This window comes from Paramisgurnus dabryanus, chromosome 19, assembly GCF_030506205.2.
Source record: "Paramisgurnus dabryanus chromosome 19, PD_genome_1.1, whole genome shotgun sequence".
Classification (NCBI taxonomy): domain Eukaryota; kingdom Metazoa; phylum Chordata; class Actinopteri; order Cypriniformes; family Cobitidae; genus Paramisgurnus; species Paramisgurnus dabryanus.
The window spans coordinates 18,091,243-18,105,715 of record NC_133355.1 but is presented as its reverse complement, the minus strand read 5'-3'; the positions used below and the strand labels follow the sequence as shown (position 1 = coordinate 18,105,715).

At 43.4% G+C, this 14,473-nt stretch overlaps 1 protein-coding gene across 1 annotated transcript in view; it reads right to left on the bottom strand.

The window, feature by feature from the left end:
• adgrb2 (adhesion G protein-coupled receptor B2) overlaps positions 1-14,473 on the bottom strand; it is a 363,394-nt gene that overhangs the window by 169,677 nt on the left and 179,244 nt on the right. The window contains exons 3-4 of the mRNA XM_065292273.2: positions 7,695-7,775; positions 5,428-5,613 (exon numbers count right to left, since the gene is read on the bottom strand). Coding sequence (XP_065148345.1) covers positions 5,428-5,613; positions 7,695-7,775 — 267 coding nt within the window. The remainder of the gene's footprint in view (positions 1-5,427; positions 5,614-7,694; positions 7,776-14,473) is intronic.

Below are 14,473 nucleotides of genomic sequence, written 5' to 3'. Positions count from 1 at the left end.
GCTGCCAGCTGCAGGTAGGCCTTTTCAACATGGGTGTGTGTGTGTGTGTGATTTACATATGCAAATTATTTTAAATATAACTTTAGTTGGAATGGTTGTTCGCCTAAAGTCATGTTAGTGATGAGTGGTGTCGTTACCCTTTAGAAACCTCTGACAAATGAGCTATCCAAGCTCTGATGCATCGCTAGATTTAAAGGGCAAAAACTAATACAGTGCACCACCTGTTGGTTAATAGCTGCAATTGCCCCTTTTGCCCTAAGATTTATGTAGCAGACGTTGTGCAGTGCATGACAAGCATTACAATAGACTGAACAAGAAGAACAGATGCAATGATATGTGTGATATGCTGGACAAATAATATGTAAGGACTGCTCATAAGTCAATGACAAGGTGAGTCTGGCTGAACTACAGGCAACTTCAACATTCTCATTATTTACATTAATATGACACTTTATCCTATATAAATATATGTCAGCTTCTGAATGAAGCAATAAAACAAGAATGCCAAATCAACAGTTTGAAGCAGCAGAACAGTAAATCCTCGAAAACTTTACTTAAAATTGACTCTCATTTGAATCTAGGCCTCGTGCGTCATTTTACATCTTGGAGATAATTGCATCAGATTTCATTCACCGATAGACCCGTAAGCTTTGAATAGAGTTTCTTCATTAAACTGGAGCAGATTGAGTTTGGGCCAGAAGTGCTCTGCTCTAGTGCCCCAGCACAATGAGACGTCCTGACACTAGACACATCCTCAAAAGCATTGTGACGAGATGACTGCAGATGGGTTATTGCTGCTAGGTAAACCTTTGGACTGATACGTCAGCTTTTCTATTCTAAGATGAAACATTATTTCTCATATTTGTTATTTGGGAGGATGTCACATGGGTTTAATGTCAGCAACTAATTGGTTTTCGATGGATAGTCCAACTGCATACATTTCTTTTAACACCTAGATCTTAAATCAGGAATGAAGTTTGTGAATCTAATTCATTATACCATGTATCCTCTTAAAATAACCACAAAATATCATTGCATTGCCATTATGCAAACATGCACATGTGAACAATCACACTACAGTAACAAACATTTAGAAGTGGGTTGAAGTACTGTATAGTTAAAAAAGTTAAAGTGCATTCTTGGGACAAAGAAGTTCTTAAAGGATTAGTCCTAATAATTTACTCACCAAAATGTCATCCAAAATGTTGATGTCTTTCTTTGTTCAGTTGAGAAGAAATCATGCATTTTGAGGAAAACATTCTAGGATTTTTCTCATTTTAAGGGACTTTAATGGAGCCCAACACTTAGCCGTTTTAATGTAGTTTAAAATTGCAGTTTCAAAGGACTCTAAACGATCTCAAACGAGGCATAAAGGTCTTATCTAGCGAAACGATTGTCATTTTTGGAAATAAAAAAAATCACTTTTAAACCACTACTTCTTGTTTTCCTCCGGTCCTGTGACGTGCCAGCGTGACCTCACATAATACGTAATCACGTCAAGAGGTCACGGATGACGTATGCAAAACTACGCCCCAGTGTGGAGAAAGAGGACCGTTCCGACGTTGTTGTATGTGGAATGATACTAATTAATGTCTTTGTGTCAGTTTATTGTTTAAAATTGTCTGCAAATGTGCGTTTCATATATGTAACACGTGACCTTTCGACGTCATTACGCTATTATGTGAAGTCGCGCTGGCGCGTCACATGAATGGAGGAAGACGAGAAGTTGTGGTTTAAAAGTGCATATTTTTAATTTTTCTTGCCAAAAATGGCAATCGTTTCGCTAGATAAGACCCTTATGCCTCGTTTGGGATCGTATAGAGCAGTGTTGTTTTCGTTAACGATGATGATAACGAAATGATTTTGTTGATGCAGATATTTTTTATGTCGCTAACGCGACAATGACTTGCTAAATATGTCTCTAAGGTGACGAAAACATGACGAGACGCTTTCGAGTTTTCATTGACGAGACAAGATGGAACAAAAATGTTTATAAGTCTGACGTTCACAATGCGTGTCATTTCTGCCTATTTTGCGTGAAATCTGTCTGTTTTTAGCTAAAAAGTATCAGCAATGCTGCAACTTCCTATCCTTGTTTTGGGTCAACACAGTCTCACTCACGCCCACCACCCGGCTGCCACCATGCCGCGCACGCGCACCAGATTTCAAACAACAACAACAACACACCTGCGGCTGTGGCGAGTTCGAAGGACCGTAGCGATGAAGCCAATAAACGGAAACGACAAGATAATTTATGGACATACTTTCAGTATAATCCATCAGAAATAAAAACGGAATGCATATTGGGAGACGAAGGTAAAGGTGGCCACAAACAAGGTGGGAACAATACCACCAACCTCAGGCTGCACATGAAGGCTCATCACGCTAATATTTTTTTAAAGGTAACTAACACTTTAAAGGTAACTCAACTTTTTTGTTTTCATCGACTAAAACTTGACTAAAACCTTTTTGTGTTTTCGTCGACTAAAACTTGACTAAAACTAACAATTTTATAAGTGACTAAAATGTGACTAAAACTAAAAGCATTTTCGTCCAAAAGACTAAGACTAAAACTAAAAGGGCTGCCAAAACAACACTGGTTTAGAGTCCTTTGAAACTACAATTTTAAACTGCATTAAAACTGTTAATTGTTGAGGTCCATTAAAGTCCATTAAAATGAGGAAAATCCTGGAATGTTTTCCTCAAAAAACATAATTTCTTCTCGACTGAACAAAGAAAGACATCAACATTTTGGATAACATTGTGGTGAGTAATATCTGGATTTTTGACTAATCATTTAATTGTGGGTTTGGAGCAAGTTGTCATTGATTTGAAATGCTAGTAAGTACAACTGTATATTGACTAAAAGGGCATTTTGTGAAAAGACAATGTGTGTTCGAACAACATTCAACAAGCTAGCACCTATTATCCACAGATTTACCTCTTTTTAGATGTGGATAACAATCCAAATAATCGAAAATGGTACAAAACACTGTGATCTTCCTTAATAGCTAAAAATTAGCAGTAGTTAGAATGACATCCATTAATGGTGAACAAAATTCAAGTTAATTTATGGAAACAGCTATTGATGGTCGCTGTCCACAGTTTAGACTGAGATCTAGATTGGGATGAGCTAATGAGCAGACAGAGTGCAATTTAAAACAAGACTACAGCCAGTATTGCTGTTTTTAAAAGACCTGCTTTTATTTGAAAGCTCTGCCTGATCAATTTTGAATAATAACTCTCTTCCAAACTAAATAACCTCGGTCGTAATTGCTTTCGCAAATCAATTAAGTTCTCTTTGAATCAGAGCCAAAAAAAGAGAGAAGCGAGAGACTTCCCAAAGTTACGCTAGCTCAGTTTAATCTCAAAGACACTGTACCCCTTCTCCATGTTAAACATTTATATAGTGTTAAACTAAACTATGCACAAACACACACACATACGCAAGCACGTATGCACAGTTTTGCTCTAGTAGCTACTTTGTGTATTGACATAAATTGTATTCACTTTGTCTTTTCTGCCAATTTCTTTTCCCCGCAGTAAATATTTTCTGCCTGTTTATATTGTCAGAATAAATAGTATGAAATGCTCAAAGAAACTCAAGTACAAACATCTTACATTCTTATTTCCGCCTGCCTAGTTTTTTATTTATTGATGCACAGTTCCACTAAATAAGCTTTTCTGTCCTTGAAATCTATGCATTTCAAAAGTTTTCATGTCTGAATGTATCATCAGTCTTTCATATAAGCTTCATCGATCGCTGCTCGCAAATCAATCATCAGCAAGCGTTAGTCTCTTTAGTTTTGTCTACTCGGCTAAGATCATGTAGATGTTTTGAGGCGTTGATCCACACACAACGAAACACAGAAAAAACATCTAGTGTGCAATATGGCAACCATCTCATCAAAGCCCAGATGCTGAAGATCACACCGGTGAATGAATGCTAAATGAGAGATGAACCAAGTCTCTCTATTTTATATCAATACAGAATTATCACATGTAAACTGGCATAGCAGCATTTAAAGGGATATTTCACCCTTAAATGAAAACTCATAATTTACTCACCCTTATCTTGTTACACGCCTGTAGAAATTATTTATATACTTTGATGAATGTTTCTAACCAAACCAATCAGAATTCCAACTGGCATCCATAGTAGGAAAAAAGAGTACTATGGAAGTCAATGAGGCTTCTGATCGGTTTGGTTACAAACATTCATTAAAATGTCTTCTTTTGAATACAATGTCAGGAAATTGTTCCTGCAAGCTGTCACTGATGGAGTGCCCTTTGAAAAGGTCCTAATGTGTACCAGTTAGGTATATGTATACATTTGGTACCAGTATGTACCCCTGAGGTACTAATCTTTAGGCTTTTTGAAAGGGTTTCAACCCAGTGACAACTAGGCACCCTTTTTACTGACAGTGTACAAAAAGAAATACATTTCAGTGTCCAATTCCTGGTGAAATGATTTAGTGCTATTGTGGGTCATAACTAGATGTCCATGTATTTCATTGTCTGTTACTTTACAAAGCAATAAAACTGTTGAAGAAAAAATCAAGAATTATGAAGCAGCTATGAATTAGAAAGTCACTGTAGTCACACTTACATTTAAGCAATAAAATACAAGAGACTGTGAACTATTGTGAAAATGGTTATGGTATAAGGTGTTTGAGCATGATGCACAGCAAGGATTACACCATAAAGCATGGCCTTAGGTAATGTTGCTACTTAAAAATACCATTTAATGTGTTTCCAGATCCCATTTACATAACATAAGCATGCAGGATCAGAACTATTTAAACAAGTTGCTACGCATTCAGGTGCCAACCAGTGTGAAGATGGGAGTAGTGAAGTAAGACGTGCAGTATCTCACCCACATCGCAAAATCCTTCAAATCCATGATAAGTGCACTAAACCACACTTACAAAAATGCTTCTGTAAGACGTGACATCAATACCAAGAGTACGAAAGTGTCTCACTATTGCCCGTTGTCCACAACAGATATTTAATCTACCAATTCAGTGTGTGTTGAGTCGGTGCGTTGTAAGCATGCAGTGGAGCAGTGTCTCCAAATCCTGGTCTTCGAGTAACCCCTCCCAGAATGTTTTAGATGTCTCCTTATTTAAAACACCTGATTTAACTCATCAGCTTGTTAGGGAGACACATTAACCATTCTGAAAGGAGGCTGGTGAGTTGAATCGGGGACAAAGATTGTGAAGCACTGCAGTGGAGGGTTTGTGCATGTGCAGTGCTAATAAAATGACATTAACCAGGGAAGTAACCATATATGTTTATTAAAAAAGCAACATGTTTGTGATCGTACACCCACAGTAGGATCTTTTTACGTTTTTTTTTTCTGCAAACAGTGGCCATGTGCCGCATTCTAGGATGTGGGAGGTGTCCGAAACCGTGGAGGTACTATACCTGCTTGATGCTGCGGCTCACCTGGGCAGGTGGCAGTATTGTTACACAGTCGGGTCTCTCTCAGCGGGCCTCTGCAGAGGGTCCCGTATGGAGAAGATACACACGAACGAGAACGAACCTGCCAACCCTGCCCACATGTCAACGAACACACGCTCCATTGAGACCATTCCTCTGCTGCTGGGTCACCTACAAAACGCACGAGAGAGAGAAAGAGCAGAGAACCAGATACTTAACAATATTAAAGTAACAGTGATACTAGATGGACTTATTAAACAACAGTTCGGGATGAACCGCATTGGATTTTGTTGTAAAAAGGCCATAATAAACCCACACCCTCAACCACTGTGGAGATTAAAAAGCATAAATGTCCTTAACTCTTTCCCCGCCATTGACGAGATATCTCGTCAATTAAGAGAAAACGCTTCCCCGCCAATGACGAGATTTTCTGTCTTTCCGCAATACCGCTATTATCCACCAGGTGGTTCCGCAACTTTTTAAACCCGGAAGTATTGCCCTATGGCAAGCGGCTGCATGTCCGTGTCTGTCTGTTTGTGTTTCTCCGTCACAAAGATGGAATTATCTCTGCTTTTTGCTCAAAATGTGGTGTTTTTGCAGAAACCTACCCATATTCAAAAGCTGATTACAAAAGAACCACTAAAGGTAGGATGAAACGTTTTTTTGAAAGCAGATGGTCTGTTCTTTCATTTGGTATATTGTATGTTTATATATTTAAAGAAGAACATTTTCTGGAAGGCATTAAACTTTGGTGAAAATCATGAAAAACGCTGGCGCTGGCTGGCAACTTTTTTTTTAAAACGCTGGCGGTGAAAGAGTTAAATTTTGTTATGGCCCTGGGATAGTGGAAATTCTAGGTCGACACAAAAGGCAGATGGGGCCATGTCTAAATGATATGGGTCAGTGGCTTTATGTCCCCATCCACAACAGCACTGCCTGGAAAAGCATATTATCACTTTCATTTCAATCTGCTGGCAAAAAAGTATACCAAATATGAGGGCAGAGACGGCGAATGAGGTAGACAGTGTACGCCAGACAAGACACGTCAGGATTAAGGTTAATTTATGTGTTCAACTCTACCTCCTTTCAATTGTCCCTCCCAAGGTATCTCACTACTTAACTCTTTCTCCGCCATTGATGAGTTAACTCGTCAATTAAGAGAAAACGCTTTCCTGTCAATGAAGAGTTTTTCCGGCAATCCATATTTCTGCTATTATCTGCCAGGTGGCGTTCTTATCCAACGTATAAAACCTGGACGTATATAGTAAGGGCAAACAGTTCAAACGATGTGAATGTTTTGAGAATCCCTCTAAATCTGATTTCTATAAAAAGTCCTTCACAAATATGCAATAATCTGAGCTTTTTGCTAAAATTTTTGTCTTTTTGAAAAAAACTTCCCATATTTGAGAAGTGATGAAAATAACAAATGAAGTTAGGATGAAACTCATTATTACCAGAAACATGGACCTGGTCTGCACTTGGCGGGTGGGGATCTAGCCAGTGAAGTTACCCAGATCCTTTTTTGTCATTTGTGAAAGGCATGTACTTGGATGCAGGCAACATCACGAAGCGAATGGGCAAATCAAATTAATTGCACGTCTCGTAATCGCATTACAACTTCATTTGCATGTGGTGAGTCAGAGCTTAGTCTTATCCGTGCAGAGATGATGGGCTGAGAATAGAGGGTTGGGGGCTGGTGGGGACACGGTTGCCCGCGGAGGTTTACGCAAATGAGTATCCATTCACAGATATGTAGGCTGAGGTCATGGGAAAATATGTGGGGTCAATTACAGCAAGGTATGGACACCTAGATTCACATACAGTAAGTCTATTTTTAGCCTATATTATAAAAAAATCTATTCAATCTATGAGCTTTTTGCCTGAATGACTTTCCTATGCATGAATGGCATTTGGGTGCTGTCCATGGTCCTGAAATAGAATTAAACTAACTAGAGCAGTGTTTCCCAACCAGGGGGCCTCAGCAGATTTCCAAGAAGGCCTCAAGATGACTTAAAATTATAAAAAATTGAACAAAACACGCATTACATTAAGCTAAAACAAGATTAAAAAAATCAAGATGTTTCTTATTTGTTTGGCCATTTTATTAGCAAATATACATCTGTCTAGTCATTCCAAGCTCTAGATAATATATTTTGGAAAAAAAAATGAGTGACAAATATTGTTGTGTGCAACAAGGGGGCCTTAAAGTGAAAAAGGTTGGGAACCACTGAACTAGAGGGCAAATGGCTCACCTGTCTGAGCCTGGAACACACCTGGCTGGTCAGCTGATCTTGGTCTCTGTGTCTTCACCTTCTGCTCATCGTCATCAGGTTCTGGGTAAACACAAAAATAATGCAATATTAAAAATCATTAGCCACAAGTGATCAAAAGTTGGAGCAATTTTATTACAGTTAAGATTTTTACAACCCTGAACAATAAAACTATTATGATCCTGAGCAAAAGTAATGGCATCACTATGTAATTTAGTATGTCTTTAAACGCATGAAAGCCCCTCATAATGTAAACACAGCTTTATGAGTGTTTTCACTGGACATGTCTTTCACCTTCAACTTGCAGCTGAAAACAGCTTTCAAAAAATAGACCCCTTGACTATACTGAACGAAAATCTTTGAATGAGGAATGTCCATGTGGAATGTTATGATGGTTCCAATGCCACACTGTATAAATCAAATAAATGTCAGGGATAAACTCATTTTGACATCTGTACCAATTTTAAGTTTGTAACATTAGCAACTACCTTTTATGTAAAGGACAAAGGAAACATGTTGAAAAATGCATTTTCCTTCATAATCTACAGATGTCTACAAATATACTCCCCATGTTTTGGATTTTTTAACCATTAACAGTCTTCTGATGAGCATTATTGAGTTTAATACAAGTCAGAGTTTTGAATTTTTTTTAAAGAATTGCACCCCCTGTATCTTACAAAGAGCAAGTTACAAGTAACACTCTTATTACTGATATTCAATAATATGTATAATATTATGTATCGTATTATGTATAATATGTATATTATATTTTACTGTATCGTACCATATAGAGGTCTGGACGTCACGTGATTCATTCTGTTTATGCCAACTGTCATGACTGCTGGGTGATCGATGGCTGTGTGATCTGTGTGTGTGTGTTGTTTACCTGTGGTGCCGGTTCCTCGTGTGTTCACTAACTCCGCCCCCTTGTTTCAGTTGATTGTTCACCGGTGGTGTCTCGTTTACCTTTCCTTTTATATGGCACGTAGTCCTGTCCTTTGTTGCGCGCTCATTGTTTTATCACAGTCCTGCTGCCCTGCCTTGTCTTGTCAGTCGTTCTCTGTCTTCTCCTGTATTACCCCAGGTTTGGTTTCGGCGTTCGGGGACGCGTCTTCACCCGGACCGCTCGCTTGTAGGAGCTTGGATTATACTGACTTTGTTTGTCTCTCGATACAGCTGGTTCGCTTCGTTTCTAGGCGGTATACCAGCTGTCTCCCTCTCTCCGGTTTGCATCTTCACCCGTGAGTGGAGTTCACCCATTTTACCTTGTGGATTATATTGATTTTACGACTGTTGTTCTCGGAACCGCTGGTTCGCTTTGTTTTTAGGCGGTGACCAGTGGTTTCCGGGTGGTCCTTCTACATCTGGATTACACTGTGGATTACCCGTCTGAGAACTTGGACTTCCATCTCCGCCTGTCATCCACCTTCAGGGCGGCGTTGTTTTATCCCTCTGTTGCGTGTGGTGACAGTGCTGGCGTTCTCGACGGAGCGCGTGGGTGGCTCTCTCTTCCTTTGGATCTGTACTAAATTATTGTGTAGCGCCGACTCACTCTCCCCTACTGTGGGAGTGATCGCCGTGTGTGGATCTACCAGTGACTTGCTCTCCTGTTTTCTATATTTTTCTAAATAAACTATTTAACTTGCACTTGACTCTGAGTCCGTTTTCCTGACAGATGAGCGCGCCAAAAATGGAGTCAGCAAGTTTTGAAAGTCTGGAGGTGCAGACCGCCCTTCACCAGCAGGGGGCGGCCATCGACCAACATTCGTCGTTGTTATCTGCTGCTGCCAGAGGTTTCAGCACCCTGTCTGAGCAACTGAAAGAGCTCAGCAATCGCTTGGACCAAGTGACTCCTCACCATGAAGCCCCAACCTCATCCGGAGATGCCGCTTCATTTGAACGGGAGCCACACACGGCTACACCCCCCACCTACAATGGCGATCCCAACACCTGCAGATCCTTTTTACAGCAGTGCTCTCTCGTCTTCGCGCTCCAGCCCCATCGATTTTCTTCATCCACTTCCAAGGTGGCCTATGTCCTGACTTTACTCACTGGAGGGGCGAGAGACTGGGGTATGGCAGCCTGGGGGGCTAAAGCTCCTTTTACTTTTTCATTTGAGGCTCTCGAGGAGGAGATGTTAAAATTGTTTGACCGCTCTCTTAAGGGAGACATGGCAGCGGCTGAGTTGGTGAGATTACGGCAACGTAATGACTCTGTGACGGATTTTGCCATACAATTTAAGACGCTCGCTATTTGCTGCAACTGGAATGACGCGGCATTAAGAACACAGTTCCTCGAGGGTCTCACGCCAGGTATTCAAGACGAGATTGCACTGAGGGAGCCACCCACATCCCTGGAAGCTGCCATCGATCTGGCTCTGAGGGTCGAGTCTCGCCATCGGCAGAGAGATCTGCGTCGCTCATTTCGCCAGCTGATGTCGGAACCAGGGGAGATCGCTTCAGAGACGCCCCCCGAGGAGCCTATGCAGCTGGGCAAGTTCCGGATTTCTGCTGGAGAGAGAGATCGTCGGCTCTCTAATGGCCTCTGTTTGTATTGTGGCAAGCCGGGGCATCTGGCGGCCACATGTTCCGGTAAAAGCTCACGCCCGCCGATGAACCTGGGAGTCTCGGTGGGCGCATCGTCATTTAAATCTCCCGTAAGCAGCACCACACTACCTGTCATTATTAACTCTTTCTCGTCACAGGCGTTGCTGGATTCCGGTGCGGAGGCGTGTCTTTTGGATGCTGGGTTGGCCAAGTCCTGGGGTATTCCATTCATCCCTCTCTCCTCTCCTTTGTCTGCCTGGACATTGAAGGGCCAGCATATGGCTGTGATCACGCACCGCACACCCCCTGTGAGTTTGTTTGTTTCTGGCAATCATCGTGAGGAGATTGAATTTTACATCTTAGAGGATTCACAATCGCCAGTCATTTTAGGTCATGACTGGCTATCCAAACATAATCCTCACGTTGATTGGCAGAACAATGTTGTGTTATCGTGGAAGTCTTCGTGTTATGTTTCTTGTCTTGGTCCTGCTCCCTCTCTTGTCTCTTGTTCTGTCTCGCAGGTCCCGGCTATCGATCTCTCAGGGGTCCCGGCGGAGTACTCGGATCTGTATCAGGTTTTCAGTAAGTCCCGGGCTACTTCTCTGCCCCCTCATCGGTCGTATGATTGCGAGATCAAACTCTTTCCCAACACTTCTCCGCCTAAGGGTCGTATATTTTCCCTAGCTAAGCCAGAAAGAGAGGCTATGGATAAATACATTAATGACGCTCTTAAAGCCGGTCTCATTCGCCGCTCCTCGTCTCCAGCTGGTGCTGGATTTTTCTTTGTAAAAAAGAAAGACGGGTCTCTTCGTCCGTGCATTGATTATCGAGGGCTGAATGACATTACTGTTAAGAATAAGTACCCCTTGCCTTTAATGTCATCAGCATTCGAGTTATTACAGGGAGCGCGCGTATTTACCAAGTTAGATCTGCGCAACGCTTATCACTTGGTACGTATTAGAGAGGGCGATGAGTGGAAGACAGCCTTTAATACACCTTCTGGACACTGGGAATATTCCGTTCTGCCGTTCGGTCTTTGTAACGCTCCAGCTGTCTTCCAGACCATGGTCAATGAAGTGCTGGGTGACATGATTAACAGATTTGTCTTTGTGTATCTCGATGACATTCTCATCTTTTCTCCCTCCATGCAGATACACACTCAGCACGTTCGCATGGTTTTACAACGGCTATTAGAGAATCAGCTATTCGTTAAGGCGGAGAAGTGCGAGTTCCACAAGAAGTCGGTTTCGTTTCTGGGTTTTGTCATTGCCGAGGGAGAAATTCGTCCCGATCCCGCTAAGGTTAAGACGGTTGCCGATTGGCCAGTACCCGACACTCGGAAGGAGCTTCAGCGATTTCTGGGGTTCGCCAATTTTTATCGGCGTTTCATCAGAAATTTTGGTCAGATCGCTAAGCCTCTCACCGCTCTCACTTCACCTAATGTGTGTTTCCGTTGGAGTAGAGAGGCTCAGGAGGCCTTTGATGTGTTAAAGTCCCGGTTCATCTCTGCGCCTGTCCTCTCTATTCCCGATCCGGCTAAACAATTTATAGTGGAAGTGGATGCATCTGATGTCGGGGTAGGCGCCGTTTTATCACAGCGATCGTCTATTGATGGGAAAGTACATCCGTGTGCTTTTTTCTCTCACCGGTTAAACCCAGCAGAACGTAATTACGACATAGGGAATCGGGAGCTGTTGGCGGTTAGACTCGCTTTGGGTGAATGGCGTCACTGGTTGGAGGGAACCTCGGAGCCCTTTCTGGTCTGGACGGATCATAAGAATCTTGAATATATCCGTTCGGCCAGAAGACTAACATCTAGGCAGGCTCGTTGGGCACTTTTCTTTGATCGTTTCAACTTCACCCTCTCGTACCGGCCTGGCTCGAAAAATACCAAACCTGATGCTCTCTCCCGTCTGTTCGAAAAGTCCGATTCGGAGAGGACGGAGACCATTCTCCCGGAGGGGAGGGTGGTCGGCGCCCTCGTATGGGGAATCGAACAGCGGGTGAGAGAGGCCGGCCGGGAGGGGGAAGTTCCGGAGGGGTGTCCAGCGGGTCGCCTATGGGTTCCTGAGCGGTTACGTTCCGATGTCATCCGGTGGGGTCACGAGTCCAAATTTGTCGGCCATCCAGGTATTCGGAGAACGTTGGCTGCCGTCCGTCAGCGTTTTTGGTGGCCTTCTATGTCCACTGACGTCAGACAGTTTGTATTAGCCTGTTCGGTTTGTGCTCGTAATAAAGCATCTAATTTACCACCCGCTGGTCTGCTTAAATCTTTGCCCGTGCCCTCCCGCCCCTGGTCTCATATAGCTCTTGATTTTGTCACCGGCTTACCGGCATCTAATGGTAACACTGTTGTTCTAACTGTGGTGGATCGTTTTTCGAAGGCGGTTCATTTCATTCCCCTGCCCAAGCTACCTTCTGCAAAAGAGATGGCTCAGGTTTTGATTAATCACGTTTTTCGGTTACATGGTATTCCGACTGACGTAGTGTCAGATAGGGGTCCTCAGTTCATCTCTCGTTTTTGGCAGGAGTTTTGTAGACAAATTGGCGCCACGGCCAGCTTGTCTTCTGGTTATCACCCGCAGACCAATGGGCAATGCGAACGGGCTAATCAGGATCTCGGTAGAACGCTCCGCTGTCTGTCGTCACAATATCCGAATTCCTGGTGTGATCAGCTCCCGTGGGTTGAGTATTCTCATAATTCTCTTCCCGTTACGTCTACCAATTTGTCCCCGTTTGAACTTTCCATCGGTTATCAACCTCCCCTGTTTCCATCACAGGAGCCCGAGGCAGCGGTTCCGTCTGCGTTAGCTTTCGTACGCAGGTGCAGACGCACCTGGAGGAGAGCTAAGACACTATTATTATCTAATTCCAGACGAACCAAAGCTGCAGCTGATCGTCATCGGCGACCTCCACCCCGTTACGTTTGTGGTCAAAAGGTATGGCTTTCTACCAAGGATCTGTCTCTCCGTGAGCCTTCTCGTAAGCTGGCTCCGAGATTCATTGGGCCATACAGTATTTCTAAGGTCATTAATCCGGTGACGATTAAGCTTAAGTTACCCCTTTCTCTTGGTCGGGTTCACCCTGTTTTTCATGTATCCAAGGTTAAACCTGTGATGTTTGCTCGCTATAACCCCCCTGTCTCTGCCCCCAATCCCCCCGCCCCTCGTCTAGTGGATGGTGCCCCTGTCTACACTGTTAAGAGGTTACTAGACTCCCGCCGCAGGGGCAGAGGATTTCAGTATTTAGTGGATTGGGAAGGATACGGTCCTGATGAGAGGAGCTGGGTTCCGGGTCGGGATTTGCTGGATCCTGGGCTGATCGAGGACCTCCGTCGGCGACAGGGTGAGTCCCCCGGTCCGTCTGGTGCCGGTCGTGGAGGGGGGGCTACTGTCATGACTGCTGGGTGATCGATGGCTGTGTGATCTGTGTGTGTGTGTTGTTTACCTGTGGTGCCGGTTCCTCGTGTGTTCACTAACTCCGCCCCCTTGTTTCAGTTGATTGTTCACCGGTGGTGTCTCGTTTACCTTTCCTTTTATATGGCACGTAGTCCTGTCCTTTGTTGCGCGCTCATTGTTTTATCACAGTCCTGCTGCCCTGCCTTGTCTTGTCAGTCGTTCTCTGTCTTCTCCTGTATTACCCCAGGTTTGGTTTCGGCGTTCGGGGACGCGTCTTCACCCGGACCGCTCGCTTGTAGGAGCTTGGATTATACTGACTTTGTTTGTCTCTCGATACAGCTGGTTCGCTTCGTTTCTAGGCGGTATACCAGCTGTCTCCCTCTCTCCGGTTTGCATCTTCACCCGTGAGTGGAGTTCACCCATTTTACCTTGTGGATTATATTGATTTTACGACTGTTGTTCTCGGAACCGCTGGTTCGCTTTGTTTTTAGGCGGTGACCAGTGGTTTCCGGGTGGTCCTTCTACATCTGGATTACACTGTGGATTACCCGTCTGAGAACTTGGACTTCCATCTCCGCCTGTCATCCACCTTCAGGGCGGCGTTGTTTTATCCCTCTGTTGCGTGTGGTGACAGTGCTGGCGTTCTCGACGGAGCGCGTGGGTGGCTCTCTCTTCCTTTGGATCTGTACTAAATTATTGTGTAGCGCCGACTCACTCTCCCCTACTGTGGGAGTGATCGCCGTGTGTGGATCTACCAGTGACTTGCTCTCCTGTTTTCTATATTTTTCTAAATAAACTATTTAACTTGCACTTGACT